At 55.2% G+C, this 26,657-nt stretch overlaps 2 protein-coding genes across 3 annotated transcripts; one reads left to right on the plus strand and one right to left on the minus strand.

Annotated features, from left to right (window-relative positions):
- Positions 1 to 1,336: 1,336 nt before the first annotated feature.
- On the plus strand, positions 1,337 to 25,323 carry LIMS2 (LIM zinc finger domain containing 2; the record flags this gene model as incomplete). Of its 2 annotated transcripts, none has more annotated exons than XM_080690311.1 (10): positions 1,337 to 1,422; positions 7,313 to 7,472; positions 9,140 to 9,228; positions 9,441 to 9,578; positions 22,358 to 22,507; positions 22,888 to 23,038; positions 23,662 to 23,754; positions 24,440 to 24,488; positions 24,643 to 24,718; positions 25,176 to 25,323. In XM_080690311.1, the coding sequence occupies 10 exons, from the start codon at positions 1,337 to 1,339 to the stop codon at positions 25,321 to 25,323; spliced, it is 1,140 nt and encodes a 379-aa protein (XP_080546437.1). The 2 variants fall into 2 exon arrangements, with proteins under 2 accessions (XP_080546437.1, XP_080546438.1); XM_080690312.1 differs by having other exon boundaries at positions 9,140 to 9,206; positions 9,458 to 9,578.
- On the minus strand, positions 12,364 to 13,377 carry GPR17 (G protein-coupled receptor 17; the record flags this gene model as incomplete). Its single annotated transcript, XM_080690287.1, has 1 exon — positions 12,364 to 13,377. The coding sequence occupies one exon, from the start codon at positions 13,375 to 13,377 to the stop codon at positions 12,364 to 12,366; it is 1,014 nt and encodes a 337-aa protein (XP_080546413.1).
- Positions 25,324 to 26,657: the final 1,334 nt, after the last annotated feature.

Consider the following 26,657-nt stretch of genomic DNA (forward strand, 5'->3'; position numbering starts at 1 on the left):
TACGCATTCTCCCTGACCTCACTGGGAAGGGCCCTGGGGGTGGGATCTGTGCTGCTGTGCTCTGTGGGTGCTCTGGACCTTTATTTCATTGTGGGTCACAGCCACTGCGGGGCCAGCAGCGGTCACAGCTCTGACCCCGACCTTGGGTGCTTAACTTGGACAAGCAACCCGGAATCTCTGCAGGTAAAAATCCTGCTCTGTGCTCCCTGGTACGCGGCCCTTCCTCTAGGTTCTCACAGTGCAGCCTTCCCTTTAGGGGTGCTTGGGTCTCTTTTGCGGGGGCTCTGGGGATTGAACCCAGAGGCATTCTACCTCCAAGCTACACCTCTAGCCTGATTTTATTTCTTATTTGGAAACAGGGTCTCACTAGGTTGCTGAGGGCCTTGCTAAATTGCCGGGACTGGCTTTGAAGCTGTGAGCTTCCTGTCTCAGCCTCGCAAGTACTGGGATTACACGTGTATGTGTAATCCCACCAACGCTGTAAACGCCTGGCTTGCTTGGCTCTTTTTAAAAATCTTATTTATTTGCCGGGTGTGGTGGTGCAACACCTGTAATCCCAGTAGTAAGACACTCAGGAATTTATTGAGACCCTGTCTCAAAAATAAGTAAGTAAAAAAATAAAAATAAAAGGGTTAGCGGGTAGAGGTCAGAGGTAGAATGCCCCTGGGTTCAATTCCCAGTACCAAAAACAAAAATAAAATTTGGTACTAGGAGATTGAACCCAGGAGTGCTCGGTGTCCAAGCTATACTCCCTGATTTTTTTATTTTATGTTTTGAAGCAGGGTCTTACTAACTTATTGAGAACCTTGCTACATAGCTGAGGCTGTCCTTGAACCTGTGATCTTAGCCTCCCAAGCACTGGGATTATAGGCCTGCACCACCATGCCCAGCTGGATGCTTGGCCCTTTGTTGGCCAGGTCTTAGAGGCCAGGGCCTGCCCTGCAGGGTCTCAGTGAAGGGCATATCTGGGCTCCCTGGGCAGTTTCTTACAGATTTCCAGGATTTCCAAACTGCTATAGTCTCCAATGCCAGGATCCCTCCCACCCCCCGCACAGGTGGCAGCTTGAGACTGCTGGACCCTCTTCTCCCTAACACTGAGGGCCTCCCCTTTGTGCCGCAGGGCCCTCCCAATCCTGTCCCCTCCCCAGCTGGGATGAAACCCAGCCTGCCTCAGCTTCCACGAGGCTGCCCCCGCACACAGGAACAATGTCCTTTCTATTTGGAGTTGACTCGGCTGCTCTTTGGCGATCCAGAGAGTAACAAGAGCTCCTGTCCAACCCGGGAGGCCCGTCTGGGTGATCTGATGCCGGGTGACCCCGGCCACCAGGCGGCGAGGATGGCGGCCCCGCTGGGCACACTGGCCTCGTCGGGGCTATACCGGCGGCGCCAGCACCGGCAGAGCCCCCCGTCCACGGCGCCCGGGTAGGTGGTGGGATGCTGGGCGTGGTCGCTGAGGACAATGGCCGGAAAGCTCCTCCTGGCCTTGAGGATGCAGTGGCCTTGCTGCCCAGGATGCAGGACAAGGCCTGGGTTAGCCAGGGCTGTGGACAACAGGGTGGACGCGGGCCACTTAATGGAGCAGGTTTGTCATCGGCTGTGATCAGCTTTCTCGGGCGGGCTGTGCTGATGGGCGTTACGGATCAGCTGTCCTGGATCGATCTCCTCTTTGTCTTCAGACGGGGGTGATTTTATTGCCATTTTATCAAGGTGCTAACTGCCACCCAGTGTGCTGAGGGAACCTGTAGTATGTTGTCCAATCAAGACAATGGCTAATCTCAGCCAGGCAGTGGTGCAAATCTGTGATCCCAGTACTTTGAAGACTGAGACAGGAGAATTACAGGTTCAAAGTCAGCCTCAGAACTTTGGCTTTTTAAGTTTCTAAAAAACAATAATAATAAAAAAAATAGGCCTGCAGGTATAGCTCAGAGGCGGAACACTTCCGGGTTCTATTCCCAGCCCCCCCCCCACGGCTAAGCTGTGATTTGACGGTAGGTTGGACTGTCTCTAAAGCCTGAACTGGCCTCCTTTGGGGTGGAGAGGTGGGGACAGCAGGGTTCAGCATGGTCCTCGGGGCATCTCAAAGGATGAGCTAACCTGGGATGAGAGGGCTCCCGGATCGTGGGGGTGGGTGGGTAGGAGGGGATCTGCTGGAGCCGCAGTTTGCAGTGCCTCAGGGGCCATATGCACAGAAACATCCAGTAAAAAGCTGTGGGAAGGCCGGGTGTGGTGGCATACACCTCTAATCACAGTACTTGGGAGGCTGAGACAGGAGAATCACAGGTTCGACGACAGCCTTGGCAATGTAGCCAGGCTCTCAGCCACCTAAGGAGGCCCTGTTTCAGGATGGAGCCCAGTGAGCCCACTGCTGAGGTGGAGGACCCAGGGCTCACCTGAGCTGGCCAGACTGGAAAGGGAGCCATAACTGGTCTTCCTCTGGATGACCCTGGACGTGTGTGGCACGGGGGTTGGGGATGGCCGGGCACTACTGGTCCAGAGGTCATGCTGGAGAGTGACTTTAACAGGATGATTAAACTTGACCGCAGAGTGCAAGTCCCATAACGCAGCCCCATAACGAAAGCCAGGTCCTGGCAAGGTGCCACCGACACAGGAACGTAACGAGCTCGTAACACCACTCAGTCTTCTTTTCTTTCTTTTTTTGAAACAGGATCTCACTTAGTTGCAGAGGGGCTCACTAAGTAGTTGAGGTTGGCTTGAACCTGTGATCCTCTTGTCTCAGCCTCCCAAGCGCTGGGATTGTAAGCGTGCACCACCACACCCAGCTGTGTAAAATGCTCTTGATACAAAAGGAAATGAAGGTGCCGGAGCGAATTCGGTGAGCTGGGTCTTCAGCACAGGCTCTGTGGTTTCTGACAGGTCTTGCCTGGATTTGGAATGTGTTTTTGCCATTCTGTAAATAGATGTGTACAGCGGTTCAAGGCAGCCAGTGAATTTTCTAGTGTTCCTGTGCTAGGGAGTAGGGATGGTGTGGGTAAATTCCTGTTTATAGTGTGCAGCCAGGTGACCCCTGACACTGGCCTCTGACTGGCCCTGGGGGCAAGGGAGACGGGAGAAGGGCCAGGCAGTGCTGGGGACAGAAGCTGCTGGCCCTGGACTCTCCCACTGATTCCAGTGGGAGCTCGTGGAGACGGTGCTACGGGGCCCCTCCCCAGGCACTGGCCCAGCTCGGGGCTCAGTGCAGACTCTGGGCTGAAGGGGAAGGCATGCTACTGGCTCCCATGTATGGACTGTGGGCTGTACCTGCAGGCGTCACCTACCTCTACCTTCCCTCCAGCCCTTAGTGACAGCTCTTGGGGGCCATTTTATAGATGAGAAAGCTGAGGTTCGGAGACTGCTTTGCAGTATGCACAGCTGGGAGTGTCCAGTAACATCAGCTCATCCCCGGTGCCCCCAGACTTCCAAGGCTGCCCCTGCCTCCCACGGGCCTCTCGCCATCATTTACTTTCTGGTGAAGGAGAGACTGGCACGGAGGGAGTCTGGAATGGCCATGCCTGTGTGATGCTCCAGGGGGTAAGGGCATAGGTGAGGCATGAGACCAATCTTGTGTGACCCTCCACAGCGGCCTCTCTCTGTGCCTTACTCTCCTTAGCTGACTCTCAGCCTTGCCCCTCGCAAGGACCCGGCACAGGAGAGCTCCCCTTTCTTTCTCCAGGCTGCCCATCACCACCAGGCCCACGGACAACCTCAGCAACTTGGCTTGCCTCGGCTGTCCAGGTTGAGAGCTCTTGAGGCGCTCTGGGGAGGGTCAAGGAAGGGTAATAAGGTCGCTGAGCGCGGCCCAGCTCGAGGCTCAGTCTTGCAGTTCTGTGCTGTGGGCTGAGGCCGGCTGCCCTCGGAGGACAGCCACGTGGACCTTGTGCTACATATTCTTGGGCCGTATGTGCTCGGGAGGGCAGGAATGTCAGTGTCCCTGACCCTCTGCCCTCTGCGGGCCTCACTGCCCAGCCATGGAGGGAGGGGATTTGGAAGGCTCCGGAGCAAACAACAGCTCCCTTTATTAGCACTGCCGCGGCCAGGCTCTGGGCTTTCATGCTCAGACCGTCGCTGTTGCTCTGTGCACCACTCCACAGAGTGAACCCGAGGCCCAGAGGGGTGGGCACCACCTTCCAGGACCAGTGCCCAGGACCCAGGGCTGGGGGTTGGAGCTGCTGGATGAGCCCGAGCCCCCGCCTGCCTCGCCACGCCCTGCTGCCTCTCCTGCCCTGCCTCCTGTCCTTGACAGCGCTGCATGAGTGGTCTGGGCTCATTGAGGTGTCTGTCTCCTTTCTGTCTTTGTCAGTGGGCTGAAATGTTCTGTCTTCCCAAGCAGGATGGCATGAGCATGTAGGTATGGAACCTCTCTGAGCTGCCCTTGGGCTTTCTACTGCCCAAAACTTGGGCCGGGGAAGCTAGTGTGTGCAAGAGGAAAGTTGTCTCTCACCCCAAGTCCACCCTGCTGGCTAGTGCCAGGGCTTGTGCAGAGGGGCAAGAAGTCAAATCCTCCAGCAGAGGCCCCGCCAAGGAGCGAGGCACAAACCAGTGACGGGCATTTGAGAGCAAGTGGAAGACAGGCTGCTCTGTGTACTCTCTGGCTTAGAGTCCAGAGGTCTGGGTTTAAGGCAGAATTGGGCAAGCTGAGGCCAGATCTGGAGTTTTAATTTGGTTTCATTTCTGGATCCTGGACTGGGTGTTCCAGGCCTGCAGCCTCATGATTTCCTGTTGATTTCTGACCTCCTCAAAGGCTGCAAGATCATGCTCAGAGTCAGACGTTAGAATGTCTCCCCTCTCCCACTGGATGGGTGTGTGCTGAGAAGGTTCACTGTGTTTTCTGGGAAGGAAACCGTGCCTTCTTAATCACGATGACCTGGCTCTCCCGGGACTCAGGACGGTCAGTCCTCTTCCTTTCCGGTGGTGGGCCCGGCTCGCCTCCTGGTTCAGTTCCCAAGGTTCAGGGTAGGCCGGGACAGGCAGAAGTCTGGCTTGTCTGGCAGGGTTTGTCTAAAGGACTTCTAGCCCTGCCCATGTCACATGGGTCCCCAGAGAAGACAAGGACACTCCACCTGGAGCCTCTTCCCAGTTCCCAGTGTGTTTCTGCAGGACAGCAGCCCCCTGACATCTACAGCCCACAGCCTACTGCCAGGCCCCGCTCAGCGGCCCTGCCCCTCCCTGACAGGCTCATCCTGTCCAAGGAGCCCTCTTCTCTGCAGTTGACGACTTTGGGCTGGCCCTGTGAAAGGTTTGGGGAGGAATGAGACAGGACATGCTCAATGGCAAAACAGGCTAATTGGGATAAAATCTGCAGAGGGGGTCTCCAGGAAAGGTGGGAGCCCATGTCTGCTTAAGACTAGAAGGCTATGTAGGCCGTTTAAGGAGAGATGCTACAGGGAGGAGAAATGGTAGTCAGCTTTTACCAAGGGGGGTTGTTAGGGGAGATTCTACAGGGCAGGAGCGAAGGTTAACTGTTGCCAAGTCGGCGTTGTTAACATCATGGTTAAGCAGGGTTATGGGACTTTCCCATAAGCAGAAGGGTCTGATAAGCAAAGGGCTTGTTAGGCAAGACAATGGAGACATTTCCAAAAGCAGGGGAAGGTTTACTGAGCAAGACTTGAGTCAAGATGGAGCCACTTTTGATGGGGGCTCTAATGCCCTGCCCACACCCAGGCTAAGGAGAGCCGCCCTTGAGAGTCACACCTGCACTCTCACTCTCTCCCCACACGTGGTGGAGCGGAGTGAGTAGAGAATGGGATCCATTCCCGGACAGGCGGAACAGGCTGCAAAGCTGCCTCAGAGTCAGTAGGCTGTCGCCACCCTCCACTCTGTCCAGGTGCATGTCGCCAGCGGATTGCCTCCTCCTCAGGAAGTCTAGTCCCCCCTCGCCCAGCCGTCCAGGCAGCCACCATCACTCAGTGCGGTGGATGCTGGAGAGAGAACCTGTTTGTGCACTCCTAGCAAAAGGCGCGGGGTCAAGAATTTGTAAGGCCATAGGGGCAGTGGGGGATTGGGAGCTATATCCTAATCCAACTCTTTTTTTAGGACTGAGTATGAACCCAGGGGCATTTTATTTCTGAGCTACATCCCCAGCCCTCTTTATTTTGTATTTTGAAGCAGGTTCTCACTAAGTTGCTGAGACTGGCCTCAAGCCTGCGATCCTCCTGTCTCAGCATCCCTGGTACTGGGATTACAGGCGTGTGTCACTGAGCCCAGCTCTCACCATGCTTTTGAGCGGGCTAGAGAGAGCATGGGCTTGGCTTGGCATAGGCTTCTTTATCCACAGGGATACATTCAATGATCAAATAGCTCTCAGGAAGCACAGATAGTACCAAACCCCTCATCTACTATTTTTCCTATACCCTAGGATATAGGGCTGGGGAGCCCTCTTCTCCTCTCCTCTCCTCTCCTCTCCTCTCCTCTCCTCTCCTCTCCTCTCCTCTCCTCTCCTCTCCTCTCCTCTCCTCTCCTCTCTCTCTCTCTCTCTCTCTCTCTCTCTCTCTCTCTCTCTCTCTCTCTCTCTCTTTAGGATCTTGTTAGGTTGCTGAGGTCTCACTAAGTTGCTGAGGTTGACCTCAAGCTTGTAATCCTCCTTCCTCAGACTCCCAAGTACTGGGATTATAAGCATGTGCTACCATGCCCAACTTAGAAATTTTCACTTAATTTTTCAGATCATGAGCCCATTGCAGTTTGGTCTGGATCCCACAGCTTCCAGAAGGAACCTTATGCTAGGAACAGGCTGTTGCCCAACATGGACAGGAGAGTCCTCCCAACCCTACTCCAGTGATTCATACTCTAGCCTTCTTCAGGGTAGAGTGGTTCCATGTTTTGGGGGTATAGCTGATTAGAAATTAACCCATGGTACAGAGGAAGGAACCACTGATGTCTGACAGTCTGGGCTCTCACCTACTTTGTGAGTTACTTAGCCTCCTCTAATCTTAGGCCAGTTGTGGGGAAGAAAGGAATAACCTTAATAGCTGCAGCAAGGATTAAATAAGAGTGAGAATAGAGGCTGAGCCTGAGGGAGTTTTTGGGCGTGTGTGTGGTACTGGGGTTGGAACGCAGGTGCCTCTACCTCCAGGCTACACTCCTAGCCCTGTTTTATGTTTTGTTTGGAAATGGGATCTTGCTGAGTTGCTGAGTCTGGCGCCCACGCTGGGGCCAATGGCTGGGCTCACGGTGCCCAGGCTGCCTGCCTGGTGGACTGGGAGAGTGTTGCTCTGTCCCTGCCGAGCGTTCTCACCGTTTTAGAAGGGGGTGTGCCCATGGAGTGCACCCCTCAGGCTTTCCCTGGTCCTGACCTCTCTCCTTTCCCCTTCCTCTCCAGCAATATGTCCGACGCCTTGGCCAACGCCGTGTGCCAGCGCTGCCAGGCCCGCTTCGCCCCTGCTGAGCGCATCGTCAACAGCAACGGGGAGCTGTACCACGAGCATTGCTTTGTGTGTGCCCAGTGCTTCCGGCCATTCCCCGAGGGGCTCTTCTATGAGGTGAGGACAAGCTGGGCAGTGGGTGCTGCTCTCGGGGAGCCTGTAGCTGACCAGAGACAGGGCCAGGCCCTGAGCAGCAAAGAACGGGGCCTGCCACAGCTGTGTGGGCCCCTGGCTCACCTGTGAAGTGTGAACCGCACAAGTTCCTCCTGGTCCAGCCAACAGGCAGAGCTGGACATGCCTGGTGGGTGGGGGATAGGAAGATCCTGCCCTCCCAACAGTGACTGTATAGCCATCAGATGGCGCTGGGCCTTGGTAATGTAGAGTTTCTCAAGGGAGCTGGGGGACCAGGGAAGGTCTGAGTGGTCCAGAAGGGAGGGGAGCCACATCCATCTGCAGAAAGAGTGCTCAGCAGTGGGCACAGCGGGTGTGAAGGCCCTGTAGCAGGAAGCTGGGGGTTCTGGGGAGTAGCCAGAACACCAGTGTGATGACAGGGAAGAGAGGGAGTTGTGGCTTGAGGCACAAGGAGGGACCTCCTGTGGCTCCAGGGGCAGGTGGGCCTTAGGCGTCCACCCTACAAGAGATTGGAGCTGCTCTGGTGCAGAGCGGAGGAGGCACCTCATTGGCCTGAGGTTTAAAAAGCACCTCCCCCCAAGTCTCTGCACTGAGGAGGTCCTGCAAGCGGTCAGGGCTTGGTCAGGGCTATAAACTGGGAGGCCGGATGGGGTCAGGGAGTGGACTGCTATGAGAATCCCTGGCTGGCCCATGCTGGTTTGGGCCTTGGGAGAGCAGGTTGTTCTATTGTCAGTTTTGCAAACTGCTTGTTCAATAGCCACTATTAAAAGTTAAAGTATTAAATTAGCTTGGCTGGTGGAGCATGCTTGTAATCCCCATACTTGGGAGGCTGAAACAGGAGGATCACAGTTTTTAGGACAGCCTCAGCAAGTAGTGAGACTCATCAATCTAGCGAGACCTTGTTTCAAAATAAAAATAAAATAGGGATGGGGGCGTAGCTCATAGGTAGAATGCCCCTGGGCTCAATCCCCAGTACCACACACACACACACACACACACACACACACACTAAAGTATATAAATGTGAAAAACATTTTATTGAAAAGAAAGGTACAGAATACTTGGAACCCTATTTCTTAATTATTTTGTTACATTTGACTACCATCTATGCTCCCGGGTTACTTTGTGGTCTCTGAAGGGGGATGCTGGAGCTGAGCTGCCCCTCACATCACTGCATGTCCCTTCTCTACGCCACATGGATGTCATGTTGGGGCTCAGAATTGGCTTGGGGGGTACTTACGGCTCTCGCTGGCCCTTTCTGTTCCCCTCCTTTCACTCCCCTCCCTGGATCTTCCGTGACCTCTGAGGGAGCTGGACTTCTCATGCAGAAAGGACACAGGAAGCAGGGCAAAAGTGATGCCTATCATTCAAACTTGCCCTCATCCCTCCCTGACTTAAGGCTCCATCCCCAGCTTGACCTGCTCTTTGGGCCCACAGGACCAAGACCCTATCTATGAACCACCGCAGTCCTCTGTGAGCTGGCCTGGGACCTGTGCAGCTCCCACAGCAGAGGCCGCTTACTTTGTGCCTATGGTATTGCGTGGGCCAATCCTCTGCTCCCATGGGGTCGTGTCCCCTCCTGTTGGGACCTGACCCAACACAGGGCTGGGAATGGAGTGTGATTTGCTTGTCTTCTCTCTGGCCCCTTGCAGTTCGAAGGCCGGAAGTACTGTGAGCATGACTTCCAGATGCTGTTCGCTCCATGCTGTGGGTCCTGCGGTAAGGCTGGGAACAGCACCCAGTGGGAGGTGGGTGGGCAGGGGCATTGGAGCAGGCTTCCACAAGGCTGGCCAGCCCGGGCACTGTTCCCTGCCTGTCTCATCCAGTGTTTCTGAGTATCACCCTTCATCCCCTGCAGACACCACCTTCCTGCGCTGCAGGCAGGGTACCTTGGAGCTTGGTGGCCTAGAGTGGGCAGGGCTCAGGAGGGCATGCGTCCTTCCTGGCAAGCAGGCTCTCTCCTCTTCCAGGAGAGTTCATCATCGGACGCGTCATCAAGGCCATGAACACCAACTGGCACCCAGGCTGCTTCCGCTGTGAGCTGTGCGATGTGGAGCTGGCCGACCTGGGCTTCGTGAAGAACGCGGGCAGGTGAGGGGCCCCTGCTGCGAGCTGTGTGCTGAATACCAGGCCCCACCCAGGATCTGTGGCAGAGCAGGTGGTGCAACACCTGGCTTGGGGCCGAGGAGCATGTGGGATGAGAGGCGGGGTCCAACCTGGCCCTCTGGCATGCCTCACAGCAGCCTGCAGACAGCAGGGACGGGGTCACCTGAGCAGGGCCGTGAGCAGGCCTTGGATGGAGAAGGAGCTTTGAGGGCAGCCAATATCTCCAGGCTGCCCACCGTACTGATCTCAGCTGTCCCCTGATCCCCGTCAGCCAGGGTTCCCAAATTTACACTAAATTCAGGGACATAGACTTTATCAGTGGTCAGCAAGTTTCTGCCTGCCTTCTAACAAGCTGCAGTCTTTTCCCCGCTGTCTCCCCCTAACCCCTTCCAGGAATAGCCTGGCCTCCCACGTCCCTGGGGACCGGCTCTGGGCTGCCTGTCTCCACACCTCTGCATGTGGCCACCTGGAGAAGGGCCCTCCCCGGCCCTCCCCACACCTCTCACCCTGCCTGGTGCGAAGAGCTCCACTCCCCGGGGAACCATGTTCCTGTGGCTCCTCCATCTTGCAGCTGCACCTGCTCATCCTCCTGTCCTCGTCCGTGGCAGGATTGTCCAGGGTTTTGCACTTGGCCCCACATGTCTGCCCTGGGACACAAGGTCTCAGACCCTAAGTGTCACGTCGGTGTAGTCAGGGGCCCACCCACCACCCTCTCCTCACCCTACTCAGCTGCCCATGGGCAGCTCTAACATGACAGGTTGCAACTGAGCCTCCGCTCGTCACTGAGTTGGCTTCTCTATGCTCCATGTCAGAATAAAGGCTTGGCCTTCTTGCCTGGGCACTTGCCTCACCACTGCAGCATGCCATTGTCCCTTTGGAGGTGCCTGCAGTGAGCCTGTACCTTTGCTGTGCCAGGAGACGGGCACTGCTGGTCCTTGCTGGTGTCTGCAGGGCAGGAGCGGTGCCTGACACTCCGCCATCTGTCTGGCAGGGGGCAGGCAGCACAGGAGAGGAGCCCAAGGACAGTGCAGGGGGCTCAGTGCTGGCCACCTGCCAGGCTCCTTGGGGGAGTCCGTGTCCTTCCTGGACCAAGGCTTGCATGGGGCCACTGCCCCACTCACCAGCTGGGGAAATTGGAAGAGGCCAGTGCTTTGGAAAGTCCACTGTGATAAAATAATAATAATAATAATAATAAAATACAGCATCACTGTGACAGGGCAGGACGGCAGCTGGAGAGGGAATGGGAGTCGTCCCTCAGACCCTCATGGCTCAGGCTGGTACTCAGAGCCCTGCAGTGCAGAGCTTCAGTCTGTGTGGGGCAGGCATGCCGCGGGGCTGCCGTGTCTGCCTCTGCTGGCTCGGAAACACTGTGCTGTTGTGGGTGGGGGAGAGCAGTCTGGGGTGGCACTATGTGGAGCAGGTGTAATGGCCGCCGCCTCCTCCTCCTCCTTCTCCTTTTTTTTTTTTATTACTGGGAATTGAACTCAAGAGCATTCTGCCTCTGAGCTATACCCCTAGCCCTATTATATTTTTTATTTTGAAACTGAGTCTTGCTAGGTTACCACACACTGCTGGCGATCCTCCTGTCTCAGCCAGCACTCAAACCTGTGATCCTCCTGTCTCAGACTCCCAATTCCAGGGATTACAGGCATGCCCAACTAGCCTCCTTCCTCTTAAAGCTACAATTATGTTTACATCAGTACAAACAAGTGCAGACAGGCCAAGTAAGACAGCTCCAAGCTGGGGGGGCAGAGGCTGGCAAAGGCCCCTTGGGGAAGAGTGGGCTCAACAAGTCTGCCGGGTCTGGGTCAGTGGGAGGAGACAGGTGCACACCCGGCTCCTAGCCTGAGGTTGGCTTCCGGCGGCTGTCCACTGTGTGTTCATGCTGCATGTCCGAGCAGGCCACCGCTGCTGTGAAGCTCTGGGGATCACACAGGCAAGTCTGTGTGTGACTTCCCAACAGGGGATCAGGAATCCAGAGCTGAGCTACTGTGCCCTGCAGGCCATGTTTGCTGGGAGTCTCAGGGTTCGTCAGTCCACGTCCCCTGAATGCAGGCAGGGCATTTGACAGAGTCACTACCCAGGGAGCTCACTGCACCTTATGCTTCTGAGGAGCATTTCCATGCACTCTACTATCCCTCGGAGACTCATGGGTGCCTCTCTCTCCCAGGCCTTCACAGCCTGCCTTCTGGGTCTTTCCACAAAGCTTCCTTGCTGTAGTGGGAAGGAGGCTGAGCCCAGTGGAAAAAGAAAGACCCTCACTGTTCCAGAATGCTTCCTCTGGCCCCCCTCCATCCTGAGTGAAGTCACTGGTTGTCGGGAACTGCAAGGAAGCAGGATCCACACAGCCCCTCCTGTTGATCCCCATGATTTTCTTCATTCATAGGGGTTTGTGTATGGTTAGAACTGAGTTACAGCCAGGCGTGGTGGTGCACACCTGTAGTCCTAGTACCTGGGAGGCTGAGACAGGAGGATTGCAGGTTTGAGGCCATCATGCCATAACTTAGTGAGAACTCTACTTCAGAATTAATTTGAAAAGGGCTGTGGGGGTGTAGCCCAGAGGTAGAATTCCCCTGGGTTCAATCTCCAGCACCCCACCACACACACACACAAAAGACTGATCCCAGCCAATGTGACTCGGAGAAAGGGGTGGGGAATTCCAGGCTGCTTAGGAAGACGTGGAGGAGTTGGCAACCTTCTCTTGGCTGGATCTGGTGCACACCCCCCATAGGAACCGTGCACCTGTGACTGTTGGTGGCCAACCTGATGCTCACAGCTCTGACCTGGCGCTCAGGGAGCTGTCGTTGGTCTTCCCCTCAAAGCTGGGGGGCGGGCCTGTGAGCCTTTTGCCACAAAGCAGGTTGTACAGGGCATAGCGGAACTTCTCAGCCACAAAGAAGTACATGACGGGGTCGAGGGCCCCGTTGAGGCTGGTGAGGCCAGAGGTGATGCGGTTGCCCAGGGCCAGCATGCGCTGGGCGGTGCAGGAGGTCCCGCCGTGGTAGCGCAGCACGTAGACAGAGCGGTGGATGTGGTAGGGCACGAAGCAGACGAGGAAGATGACCAGCACCATGGCGATCATGCGCACGGCTTTATTCTTGAGGCGCTTCTCCACACGGGGGCCCTGCCGCAGGCTGCGGATGATGAGCAGGTAGCAGGTGACCGTGGCGACAAAGGGAAAGGTGAAGGCCACAGCCAGGGATGCCAGGGCGCGGGGGGAGGCCTTCTCCCGGTACAGCTGCAGGCAGACAACCGTGTTGTTGGTCTGCACCGTCTGCGGGCTGACCAGCAGCGGGGCCATGGCCACGGCCACCACCACCCACAGGAAGGCACAGGCCAGGTGGGCATAGAGGGGCCTGCGCAGCTTCAGGGACTTGACTGGGTGCACGATAGCCAGGAAGCGGTCAACGCTGATGCACGTGAGGAAGTAGATGCTGGCGTACATGTTGAGGTAGAAGAGGAAGCCGGTGAGGCGACACGGGAGCTCGCCGAAGGGCCAGTGGTTCCCAGAGAAGTGGTAGACGAGGCGGGTGGGCAGGACCAGCACACAGGACAGGTCAGCCACAGCCAGATGCATCAGGAACACATTAGCTGGGGTGCTTGACTTGTGGTCCCGGATGAAAAGCCACAGGGCCAGGGTGTTGCCGACGAAAGCCAAGATGAAGTCCAGGAGGTAGAAGCATGCGAACAGCATGTTCTCCAGTGGTGTCTCCTGACCACAGCGCTCTGCGTGCAGAGAGGAGTTGTCCACGGGGACGGGGGAGGCAGCCTCTGGGCCATTCATGGCGCGGCGGGGCCGTGACAAACCTGGAGCAAACAAGCAGCGGTCATGGGGCAGTGACGCACGTTCACCAGGGGTCAGAAGCCTGGCTGGGCGTGGCAGCACACTCTTGTAATCCCACTACTCGGGAGGCTGAGATGGGAAGATAGCAGGTTCAAAGGCAGCCTCAGCAAACAGTGAGACTCGGTTTCAAGATAAAAATTACAAAATACGCTTGGGGGCTGGGCGTGGTGGGGCTGCCTTGTAATCCCAGCATTCCAGAGGCTGAGACCGGAGGATCGCGGTTCGTGGGCAGCCTCAGCTACTTAGTGAGGCCCTTTCCAACTTAGTGAGACCTTGTTTCAAAATAAAGAATAAAAAATAGGGCAGGGGGTGTAGCTCTGAGGAAAAAGTGCCCCTGGGTTCCATCCCCAGTACCGCAGAAAAATAAAAATAAATACGCTTGGCATGTAAATGCCCCTGCTTCAATCCCTAGTACTACTACCAAACCAAACAAAAACAAAAACACAAAAGAAAGAGGTAGAATGCCTCTGGGTTTAATCCCCAGGACCACAATACATACATACATACATACATACATACATACATACATACAATAAAATCAGACAGGTCTATTGGGAGGTAGACAGCCCCTGGGTTCAATCCCTCATACCAAAAAGGAGAAAGAAGGAAAGAAAGAAAGAAAGAAAGGAAGGAAGGAAGAGAGACAGACTTAAACCTCTGATAATCTCAGAACTCCCCACCCTAACTCTGTGGGGAGGGATAGAGTTGGAACTCTGTGCTCCCCACTGGAGCCTCAGACTTCAGCTCCCCCAGTACCTGACACCCAGAAGGGCTCCACCAGGAATATCTTGGGAGGAGGTCAGAGCCTGCTGCATCTGCCAGCACCTGAAAGTCTTGTCTCTCTGGGGAGCTTTCTGGACTCAGCCCACCAGCTATGCACCTGGATTTAGGAAAAGCTTGTGCTTGGGACTTAGGTCAGCAGGGTATATGTTCCCACCCAACGATCCCAGGGGTCAAAGAGCTTTTTACCTGGATGCAGAGAGACCAGCCAGGAGTTTCCTGTAAAAGGTCTGCAGCCCCAGAGAGACCTGGTGTGCCCAGCACTGAGACCAAGCTCGGGTCCCGGCTGGCCTTGGTAACTATATCTGGCCTTGGTGTACCTGGAGAAGCCTAGATCTGCATAGGGTACTCCTCTTCAGACAGAGAAATCCACTTGAGAGGTCCAAGAAGAAGAAGAAGAAGGAGGGCTCTAACCCTCTGCTTCTCTTGCTCAGGCTGGAGAGTAGGCGTGGCTGGACTGCAGGCCTCAGGGTCAGCTCATCCCACAGCCCAGGGTGGGGGCCGGAGACCAGGCCTGCCTCGGGAGGCTGCTGTAGGTCTTGATTTTTAAACTCTGACCACTGGGGACCCAGAGCTAGGAATGGGCTGAGCTCCCCTGGGGCCTGGACTCTCCCACTGTGCAGTCATTTCCGGGCCCTCCATGGACTCGCCCACCATGCAGTCGTTTCCGGGTCCTTTGGGAAGGCAGCTGTCAAGCATGGCCCCAGGCTCCGCCTGCCCAGTGCGGTGGGGTCTGTCTTCTCTCACTTGTCCCAGTCCTGGGAGGTGGGCATTAGTAGCACCATTTTATACATCAGGACGTCAAGGCTCAGAGTCAGCTCCCTGGCCTGAGGTCATATGGCTAGGGGCAGCATCCCTGGAGTTGGAAGTATGATTAGGGAGCCCCAGGACTCCCTGGACACCACCAGGGCTCTTGGGAGCCGGGGGCCTCTGCCCAGAGCTGGGAGTGTGGCCCTTCTCAGAGCCTGTGCTGGGCCTTTCCCCCTTGCTCAGTGTCTCCTCCTTGACTGGGCCCCAGGACTGGCCACCTAATTTGGGGAGCCCGGTATGAAATGAAAACGTGTAGCCCCTTGCTCAAAAAGTGAGAATTTCAAGACAAGGTGAGTAACCATAACCCAAGCGCACAGCACTGGGTGGGCGCAGTGCCCACCTCTGCTCCCGTGGACCCTGCACCTTGGCACAGCCCTCAACCTCTCTGTGTGGGGGTTGTTGGCACCACTGCTGTCTGGGATGGAGGCATTATTTTATTTTAGTGCTGGGGATTGAACCCAGGGCATTCTACCTCCAAGCTACACCCCAGTCCTTTTTATTTTTTATTTTAAAACAGGTATTACTGAGTTGTTGAGTTTGGGCTGGAACTTGTGATCCTCCTGTCTCAGCCTCCCACATACTGGGATCATGAGACTTGACTTTAAAATGCTTTCTGGCTGGGCGTGGTGGGGCATGCTTGTAATTCCAGCATTCAGGAGGCTGAAACCATAGGATCGCGGTTGGACAGCCTCAGCTACTTAGTAAGGCCCTCTGCAACTTAGTGAGGCCCTGTTTCAAAATTAGAGAGTAAAAACTAGGGCAGGGGGTATAGCTCAAAGGTCGAATGTTCCTGGGTTCTATCCCAGACCCGCATAAATAAATAAATAAATAAATAATAATAAAACAAAAAAATAAAATGCTTTCTGGCAGGTTGCTGCTTCTGCTTGGCCGAGCTTCCTCTCCATCTCTCTCCCTCATTCTCTGAGCTTCGATGCTCATCTGAGTGGCTGGTCTCAGATCCCTGTTTCTCCTTCCTGTGAGCCTTAGCTGCTGACTCCCCGAGGCTCCCTCTGTCTGGGCTGTCACAGAGCATGTGGCACGAGGGGTGTGGGTAGAGGCCCCTGGTCCCCCAGCCTTGGGTCAGATGAGCACTGAGGCACAGGTCTCTGTGGCGGGGATGTGTGGATGTCGGGGCCGGACAAGGGAGGCCTGGTAGCAGCAGGGCTTTTGGCGCCCTCGCTGGCCTCATCCCTCCTTCCAGACTGGCCTCTTCATTGGCTCTTCCATGTGCCAAGACAGCCCAGTGGTGAGCGGCACAGGTTCCTGGGCTCCTGCGGTCTCTACAGCATGGGGCTGTGGCAAGTTCCCTGCCCTCTACAAGCCTCCACAGAGGAATAAAAACACCGCTTTGCGGGTTGCTGGGAGCTGCACCGTCATCAGCCTTGGCAGTACTGTCATGGAAGAGACAGAGGCAGAAGGCAGCCCACCTGCACCCCATGCAGGACACCCCTGCTCTGTGTTTTCCTCTGCTTGGGTCCCCACCTGCCCCTTACCTCTCAAGCGGGTCCAGAAGGAAGGGCAGGTGAGCTGTGGGTGGCTGGTGGTGGTGTCTGTGGTGGGTTCTGGCCGCTGCGGGTGGAGTCGTCTATTTAAGGAGAGGAAGGGACCCTGCAGCCCCTCTGGCCCTGAAAGGCCGCTTCATTCCTGAGGAGTCCCTGGTGGGGTGGGCTGTTCCTCTACTGCCTCTGCTGCCACGGGGCTGTGAATATTCCAGTATGTCCCCGCCTGCACCCCTCAGTGCCCCCACCTTGGCCACTGAGCGCCACAGAGGCTGAGTGTGTGACTGTCTAGGGAGCCTGGGAGTGAAGGAGGGCCAGGGCCAGGAGGGGGGCTCTGGCTGGAACTGACAGACACAACAGGACGTTTCAGAGGCGATGGCTTCCCACTGATGGGGGCAGGGAGGGGCCGGCCGCCATGGCAACAGGCCTGGGAGCAGGAGGGGTGTCGTGACTTCGGAGGGTGGGGGATTCTTTCAGGACACTCGCTGTAGGGTTCTTGTGTCCTGCCCCATATAATTAGGCCTCGTTTGAGCATGTGGAATAAATCATGGCCTTTATGTGGAGCCGAGCACAGCTGCAGGCTGCTTCATAATGGGGCGCTGTCTGTCCCCTGGGGATGCAGCTAAGTCCAGCAGGCCTGGCCCTTGCCTGTGTGGGACTCCTCCTCTGCCCAGAAGGGCCATAGAGAGGACACTGCGGCCAGCCGACCGCTGCTCTCCAAGGTCTCTCCTGGGAGGCTGAAGGTTGGGGTGTGCTTGGGTGTGGTCAGTGGCCTCTCTTAAGACTCAGTGGCCCAAGCTCGTTTCTCAACAGAGTTGGCAAAAAAAAAAAAAGAAAAGAAAAAAGAAAAAAGAAAAAAATCTGATTGGACTCTTCACACTAATCTGAAGAGTCCAATCAGATTCCTAGTTTCAAAAGACTTTTAAGAGTGCACCGCCTGTAATCCCACTACTTGTGAGGCTGAGACTCAAGGACGGCCTCCGCAAAGAGTGAGACTCGATTAATCAACCTAGTGAGACCTGTGTTCAGGTGAATAAAATCAGGCTGGGGTATAGCTCGAAGGTAGAATGCCTCTGGGTTCAATCCCAGGACCACACACACACACACACACACACACACACACACACTTAAGTTTTTACTTAAAATATTTAAAGCTATATGGCTAGCATTTAGGGAGGACCTACCAAGAGAACTATCTCTGTTTTATTTTGTTTTTGATAGTGGGGATTGAACCCAATGAAATTCTACCTCTGAATTTTATTATTATTATTATTATTATTATTATTATTTTATTATTATACCTCCTATTTTCTTATTATTTTTTATTGTGAAACAAGATCTTGTTTGACTGCTGGGCGTGGTGGTGCATGCTTGTAATCCCAGTACTTGGGAGGCTGAGACAGCAGGATCATAGGTTCTTGGCCAGCCTCAGCTACTTAGTGAGGCTCTCTGCAACTTAGTGAGACTCTGTTTCAAAATAAAGAATAAAAAAAAAAGCCAGGCTGCGTGGCACACACTTGTAATCCCAGCATTCGGGAGGCTGAGACCTGAGGATCATGGTTTGTGGACAGCCTCAGCTACTTAGTGAGGCCCTTTGCAACTTAGTGAGACCCTGTTTCAAAATAAAGAATAAAAAATAGGGCAGGGGGTGTAGCTCATATGTTGAATGCTCCTGGGTTCCATTCCCGCAAAAAAAAAAAAAAAAAAGAATAAAAAAGTAGGGCTGGTGGTGCAGCTCAGAGGTAGATGCTACTGGGTTCAATCCCCAGTACCAAAAAAAAGAAAAGAAAAGAAACGAAAGAAAGAAAGGAGGAAGGAAAGAAAGAAAGGAGAAGAAAAAAGAAAAGAAAAGAAAAGAAAAAGAAAAATTGCAGAGGACTTCATGAAGTTGCTGAGGCTGGCCACAAACCTGCAATCCTAGTTGGGCGTGGTGGCGCACGCTTGTAATCCCAGCACTCAGGAGCCTGAGACAGGACAGGACGATCGCAGTTCACGGACAGCCTCAGCTACTTAGTGAGGCCCTCTGCAACTCAGTGAGACCCGGTTTCAAAATAAATAATAAAAAATAGGGCAGGGGGTGTAGCTCGAAGGTCGAATGCCCCTGGGTTCCATCTAAGACCCGCAAAAACAAACAAAACCCAAAAACCAAAACAAACAAAAAAACAAACCCGCAATCCTTCTGTACTGGAATTACAGGCAAATGACCAGCTTGTAAAAACAATTTTTTTTTTTGTGTGTGTGTGTGTGTGTGTATGTGTGTGTGTTGCTGGGGATGGAACCCAGAGGCTTTCTACCTTTGGGCTACACTCCCAGACCTATTTTGTATTTTATCTGGAAACAGGGTCTCATTAAATTGCTGAGAGCCTCACTAAGTAGCTGAGGCTGGCTTCAAACCTGCACGATCCTCCTGTCTCAGCCTCCCACGTACTGGGATTACGAGCGTGCGCCACCACGCCAGGCGTAAAAACAAATTTAAGATAGTACACGTGGCCGGGCATGGTGGCTCACACCTATAATTGGGAGGGTCACAGATTTGATACTAAGTTACCAATGGGAGGTAATTTAGGAAGACTTGTTTCAAAGTAAAAAAGTAAAAAATTCTGGGAACATAACTCAGAGGTAGAATACCCCTGGGTTCAATCCTCAGTACAAAAAAAAAAAAAAGTTCCTCACATAACCCTGTGCATCAGGGATGCTCCCTTTATAGGTGAGGAAGCTGAGGCTCAGCGAGGTGACGTAACTCATCCGATAGCAAATGCTAGCAGGTGACAGCTGGGATTTATTTATTTATTTATTTATTTATTTATTTATTTTGGTGGCACTGGGGTTCCTGGAAACCCTTCTACCTCCGGGCTACATTCCCAGACCTATTTTATATTTTTATTTGGAAACAAGCTTGCGCTCTCTCTCTCTCTCTCTCTTTCTCTCTGGTGGTACTGGGGCTCCTGGAAACCCTTCTACCTCCGGGCTACACTCCCAGACCTATTTTATATTTTTATTTGAAAACAGGGTCTTTTAAGCCAGCGCGGCTGGCTTCGAACCTGCGCGGTCCTCCTGTCTCCGCCTCCCAAGCGCGGGGATTACAAGCGTGCGCCACCATGCCCAGAGACAGCTGGGATTTAAGCCCACGTGTGTGTCACTGCAGAACTTACACTTCATGTGTATGTGTCCTGTCGTGCTTTGTTTTCTCCTGGATTCTGAGGCTACAATTCTCAGGTGCCATTTTATTTTATTTATTTATTTTAATTTAATTTAGTTTTTTGTGTGTGATACTGGGGATGGAACCCAGGGGCCTTCTACCTCTGATGTATACCTCCTGCTCTATTTTTTTTATTATTTATTTATTTATTTATTTGGTGGTACTGGGGGTGGAACCAAGAGGCTTTTTACCTCCGGGCTATACTCCCAGACCTATTTATACTTTATTTGGAAACAGGGTCTCACTGAGTTGCTGAGAGCCTCACTCAGTAGGTGAGGCTGGCTTCGAACCTGTGCGATCCTCCTGTCTCAGCCTCCCAAGCGTGAGGATTACAAGCGTGTGCCACCACGCCCGGCTTATTCTTTATTTTAAAACAGAGTCTCACTGAGTTGCAAAGGACCCCATTCAGTAGCTGAGGCTGTCCAGGAACTGCAATTCTCATGTCTCAGCCTCTCAAATGCTGAGATTGTAGGCGTGAGCCACCAAGCCTGACTTGGTCAGATGCCATTTTAAATCTACCTGAAAATTTTCTGAAGGTCATCTTTGGGTCAGTTACAGGGACTGAGTCTGTCCTGAGCCTGTTTCTTCTCTGGGGTTCCTGTAAGAGTTGCAGGTTTCTCAGTCCATCCTACCTGGGAGCCACTGGGTATTTGGGCATCTGAGCCAGATCTAGGCCCCTTTCCTGCTGTGCCGTGCCAGTGGCTATTTGGAACTGGTTCATGCTGGCTGGAGCTGTGGGTGTGAGAACTGGCTGCCAGGTGCAGGGCATTTCTGGGCTCAGTCTTTCTATTGCTATGCTGGGAGTGAACCCAGGGCCTTGGGCATGTTAGGCAAGTGCTTGTTCACTGAGCTATGCCCCCAGTTCTTTGAATACTGTTTTTTTTTTTTTTTTCCAGAACTAGGGATGGAACCCAGGAGCATTCTACCTTTGAGGTACACCCCGCCCTATTTTTTATTTTTTATTTTGAAAAAGGGTCTCACTGAGTTGCGGAAGGCCTCACTAAGTAGCTGAGGTTGGCCTTGAACCTGCAATCCTCCTGTTTCAGCCTCCCAAGTACTGGGATTACAAGTGTGTGCCGCCACGCCTGGCTCCCTAGAACACTTTCTGTTAGTTATGGAGGTGATCGCTGATAGTAGCTGCAAGGGCACTGAGCCCTGCAGTAGGACTTCGTGGAGTTGCGCAAATGTCTATAGTTTTTAAATAGAGTTCCTCCATAAGGGTTGAATGTTATCCTCTTACTAAGGAACTATCGCTGAAATTGGGAGTGGGGTTCTAGGAGGTGAAGGGTGTGATGGGCAGGGGTGGGTGGGCTACAGTGGTGGTGGCAGGGTGGGCCAGCCTGGATGGGGCTGGCCATGGGCGTCCCCAGGGGTGAGGGGAGTTCCAGGGACTGATGAAGGCTGATGCAGGCTGATGAAGGCTGCAGCGACAGCCACATTTGCTGCCCACTGCAGCGCAGCGAGTCAGGGATCCAAGAGGTTGGCTCCTAGTTTCCACTTGGTCACGCTGTCACTGGGAGATGAGGCCTATCGGCCCTCTCTTCCTCTCTTGTGTGACTACTTGGCCTGAAGCCATTCCCCACACTGAGCACCTGGGAGCTGGCCGTTCGTTCCCAGGTACTCGCTCGGGACCTGGCTCCACATACCAGCTGAGAAGAGACCTCAGGGCCAGCAGAGAGCAGAGATCTGCCCCTGGAGTCTGACCTGGACAGAGTGGCAGGGAGCACGGCCTGGGCCAGGCCGGGAAGTCTTGGAGGAGAGTTGACCTCTTGGGCAAATCCCTGACCCGCCTGCCAGAGAGTTGGTGTGGAGGTGGGTGGGGATGAAGGCCCCCCCCACCCCGTGCACGGGGCCTGGCTGCATCAGGAGCACATTTAGGTTGGTGTGACAGGTGGGGATTGGCGAGCAAGGGGTGCTGGATTGGGGTCTTTGTGCATCTTTGCCTAGCCCTGTTTGAGGGGAAGGAAACAGAGGCCATGTTGATTTCCTTCTCGGTCAAGGGCACAGCTGTTGAAGAAGCATGAGAAAGGACTCTGATGTCCTCACAAAAAAGACTCTGTGAGGACAGTTCCTGGGTTTGGGGCCTCCGTCTGACACAGCTGTGCTTGTCTCTGGAGACAGAAAGTGCCTGTGCATTTTAGGGCGCCTTTTATTTGGTGGGCCCCAAAGGAAGCAGGTGAGTGGGTGGCATAGTCCTGTGCCGTTGGCCATTTTGCTGGTGGGGTTTTAAAGCTATCAGGCACTGTAGCTCCTGTGTTACTTGAGAAATAAAAGAAAAATTTTAGCAAATGTCAACTAAATGTCTATTCCGTTCCACTCACTGTCCTAAGTTCAGGAAAAGTGGAAGGAAGAAACATACCATCCAAAGACAGTAACCACAGACGTCCTAGTATATCTTTAGTCTTTTTATTGAGTGTAGGAGGCCGCTCCTTTCTGGGGGTGCACCTGTGGCCCTGCAGGCCTAGTAAGCAGGCAGCTTGGTTTTCTTTGTACTGTGCGAAGCCCCTTCAAAGCACTGGGCTGCGGCTTAGGCCACAGGCAGGGCCCCGGGATGTCCTCTCCTGGAGGCGGTCCACGCTGTGCCAGAAGAAGGCACAGGGAGCTGTGGTCCACAATGCTCTTGCCCCTACAGACACCTGTGCCGGCCTTGCCATAACCGTGAGAAGGCCAAGGGCCTGGGCAAGTACGTCTGTCAGCGGTGCCACCTGGTCATCGACGAGCAGCCCCTCATGTTCAGGAACGACGCCTATCACCCGGACCACTTCAGCTGCACCCACTGTGGGTAGGTGCCCAGCAGGACGATGCTTGAGATGGGCAGAGGGAGCAGGGTTGGCGTTGGAGAGGGGAAGCCGGGCGGAAGCTGCATAGCTGTCCCCTTCATGTCTGTCCCCGACACCCAGTCTGGATTGGAGGAGGAGGGGGCTTGAGAACAGACCTGCTTCTCAAAGGACTGGCAGGGCAGAACACAGGGGCCCTTCTGCCCTGCTGTATGGGGATGCTGTGCTCCAGGGCCCGTCTGGGTACACACAGAAATCTCCAAAGAGATCAGAGAGAGCCGCCCGCTCAGCTCCCATGGGCCGTCTCGCTGTTGGGGCTGTCGGGGCTGGGGGGACACTGCTGGAGGGCAGGGGTGGCACCAGGGGATTGCGTGCTGTCTTCCAGGAAGGAGCTGACCGCCGAGGCCCGAGAGCTGAAGAGCGAGCTCTACTGCCTGCCTTGCCACGACAAGATGGGCGTCCCCATCTGCGGGGCCTGCCGCCGGCCCATCGAAGGCCGTGTGGTGAATGCTTTGGGCAAGCAGTGGCATGTGGAGGTGAGCGGCTGTGGCGTGTGCCTCCAGGTGGGGGTGTGGCTTCCTTCACGCCCTTCCACAACCCACCCGGGCGATGCACTTGCTCTACCTTCCTCTGGGTGCCGCCTCTCCTTGGGCATGGCAGGGACCCACCTGGCCACAGGAGCTGGAGGACCTGAGCCCACAGGTCCAGGTCAGGCAGCCACGCTCGCCCTCCCTCTTCCACCTCCTGCATTCTAGAGGATGGCTTCTGGGAAGAAACGTTAGGCACAATGTGCTCAGGGCACCCTGTGGAGTTGTAGTCGACAAAGTCAGAGTGCACACGCCCTGTGTAGCTGGCGTGCACACGTGGGCCACCTGGTGCTCTTGGCCTTGCACTGAGGGCTCTCATGCCCATCGTCACACTCGGAAATGAGGTTCTTGTTTTCTAGTGGCCTGGCCACCTGTGTGTCCTTCTTGAGAAGGTCCCGCAAGAGCCTGTGGAGCGTGGGCAGTGATGAGGATGCTGCCAGGGGTGTGTCTGAGGAGGGCAGTGCCCACTGCCTCCTGGCTTCCAGGGAGGTGCCAGCCTCACTATGCTATTTCCTTCTCCTGGGGTCCTTGCTCCAGCCCTGATGCACCCCGGCCACCCTCTCTCCTCGCAGCATTTCGTCTGTGCCAAGTGTGAGAAGCCATTCCTGGGACATCGGCACTATGAGAAGAAGGGCCTGGCCTACTGCGAGACCCACTACAACCAGGTAGGACCAGGACAGAACCCCGAGGGGTGTGCTGTCTGGAGAGGGCTGGGTCCTGGGGAGCCTGAGGAGATGGATTAGGGCAGAGGCCAGCCCTGCGTGCTCTGAGACCTGGGCCACACTCTCTACTCAGTGTCCTCATTTGAAAAATGTGCCCAGGTGGCCCATCCTGTTGTGAGGACAGAACCAGAGGTGATGCGGGGTCCGGGCCACGTGGAATGACATTGCCAGCCTCCTCTGCCCACCAATGGGACAGGGCCGGCCCTGGCCCACACCCCTGCAGGTCACCAGCCAGGGGAGCAGTGGGCCTTTGGGAGGTCAGTGTCTGGCCTGTGGCCTTCCTAGGGCTGATTCTTTTTTGTTTGGTACTGAGGATTGAACCTAAAGACATTCTACCTTCAAACTACATCCCCCCAGCTCAATTTTGTTTATTTGGAAAGAGGGTCTCAGTAGGTTGATGAGTCTCATAACTTGCTGAGTCTGTCCTCGAACCTTTGATCCTCCTGCTCAGTCTCTCAAATACTGGGGTTGCAGGCGAGCACTACCACACCTGGCTTCTTAGGGGTGATTCAAATGGGCAGAGTTCCTCAGGCCTCAGGCCAAGCCTGGCAGGGAGGGCTGCGGGGTACCCTGAGCATGGCTGTGTGGAAGGCCCATACCCCGTGCTGATAGCCTGCTCTGTCCACAGCTCTTCGGGGATGTCTGTTACAACTGCAGCCATGTGATCGAGGGAGATGGTAAGGCCCCTCTGTCCAGAGCCCCTCCCTCTCTGCCCTGCACCAGCAATCCCTGCTATGGGCTCTGCAGCTGCGGGCCCAGCTGGCCCTGGCTTTGCACAGCTGAGCCTGCAGCTGGCTGGGCCGGGCCTGCTAAGCCTTTCTGCTCTCACAGTGGTATCTGCCCTCAACAAGGCCTGGTGTGTGAACTGCTTCTCCTGCTCCACCTGCAACAGCAAGCTCACCTTGAAGTGAGTTGGATCAGCCTCCCTGGGGCCATCCTACCACCTGGCGTGGTCCAGCCCTGGGGATGCAGGGGCAGGGCAGCCCGGGGAAAAGATGGGGCTTGGTGAGGGAGGAATCACCCCCCTTCCCCGAGGGACCCTGGGCTCTGGGGAGGAAGGAAGGGCAGGGGCCAGCATGTGGAAGGCAAATGTGTCAGGGCGGGCTCTTCCCTGGAGAGGTCTGGCATGGCTGGGCCCATGAGAGGTGCGGTAGGTGAGGTTTACAAAGGCAGTGGGGAGCCACAGAGGGGTCTGGAGTGTCAGAACCCCAGAGAAGCCTCTAGGAGGGAAGGGAGGCCTCGAGGCCATCACTGGCTTGGAAGGCGGGGGCCCCAGGCTGAGGGGAGTCCACCCCTATGCCTCCGGCGGGGTCACCCCCTGGGGTCAGGGTCCATGAGGTATCGCGTGCTGGCTTCCTTCCCAGGAACAAGTTTGTGGAGTTCGACATGAAGCCCGTGTGCAAGAAATGTTATGAGAAGTTCCCACTGGAGCTGAAGAAGCGTCTGAAGAAGCTGTCGGACCTGAGCTCACGCAAGGCCCAGCCCAAGTCTGTGGACGTCAACTCCGCGTGAGGCCTCCCAGCCGCTGCCCGTGGGACCGCCGCCCCTTTGAATGGCTCCTTCTGGTCACCTCCTGCTCTTCACTCCTCTTCCTTACTTAGCCACCATCCCTGTCCCCCACTCTCAGTCCACTGAGCCTGCTCGTGTCCTTTCTTCTTTGCCATCTTCTCCCTTCCCATGTGTGTGGAGACCCGTCCCATCGCTAAGCGCCACTCCACCTGTGCATAGGCCCTCTGGGGCTGCCTGCTTCCCCTTCAAGGAGGACTGGCCTGTCCTCCCTTGTGGGGGCTGTTAGACACTCTTCTGTGGAGCCTTGGCCCCAGAGTGGCCCCATGTGACACCCAGGGAGACCATGGCCAGGGCAGCCTGCCCCAGGCCCAGGCCCAGGCCCAGGCCAGTGCTGATGGGGGCCGGGGTAGGGGCGACCCTCCAATCCTTCAGCCACTCACTCACCACGTAGGATTCCTGGGCCCAAACTGGGTCAGTGAGTCCTTCTACCCCCACCTACAAACCAGCCGGGCAACAGCACCTACTCCTCTGTACTAGGATACCTTCCTGAAATCTTATCTTGATTGCCCTCACAGACTATGGCTCCCTGGCTCCTACACCCCAGGGTCTGTGTTGAGCCTCTGGGCATGCTCAGGAGGTAGTGGGGTGTGGGGTAGTGTACCCCCATTCCAGCAATGACTCTCATTCCCTGGCCGACATAGACCTGGTGTCTGGGCTCACATCTACATAATGAAGGCTTATTCATTCGTCCACCGTGGCCTGTGTGGTTTTGTGTGGCAAGGATGAAGGGGTGGGGGTCTTAGCCTCACTGAACCTTCCGCTGCCTGAGTTACTGAACACGTACAGAGGCAGGCAGAAGAATTCAGGTGGTCCCAGCCCTGTCCCAGGCCAGGCAGCCAAGGGGCTTGGAGACGAGGCCAGCCAGGAGTCCTCAGGCAAGCCATGTGGGCCTGCTAGGTGGGGCGGGGCCTCTCAGATAGGCCTGTCAGTGAGGTGGGGGCCGGCGTCCCAGGCCCTGCGTCCAGCTCTGCCCATTTCTTGGGCATGAAGCCCACAGCCCCAAAGCAGGCCAGCCAGACCCTCTGGGAGCAGGCGGCATCTCCAGTGACACCCTTTGCAGGCTGAAACAGGCAGGAAGGAGGGAGGGTGGAGGGCAGGAGGGAGGGCAGAAGGAAGGGGAGAGGGTCATGAAGTCACTCCTGGGGAATGTGGTTGTCATTGGTTTCCATAGAGAGGTCACAGTGCTCTTTGCTTTGTCTGGAAGATCTTCCCAGGCCCACACCCACCAGGCACGCACATCTTCCCACTGCTCTTGAACTTTTATTGGATGTAGGGTG

The sequence above is a fragment of the Muscardinus avellanarius genome (assembly GCF_963383645.1).
Source record: "Muscardinus avellanarius genome assembly, chromosome: 2".
NCBI classification, from domain to species: Eukaryota; Metazoa; Chordata; class Mammalia; order Rodentia; family Gliridae; genus Muscardinus; species Muscardinus avellanarius.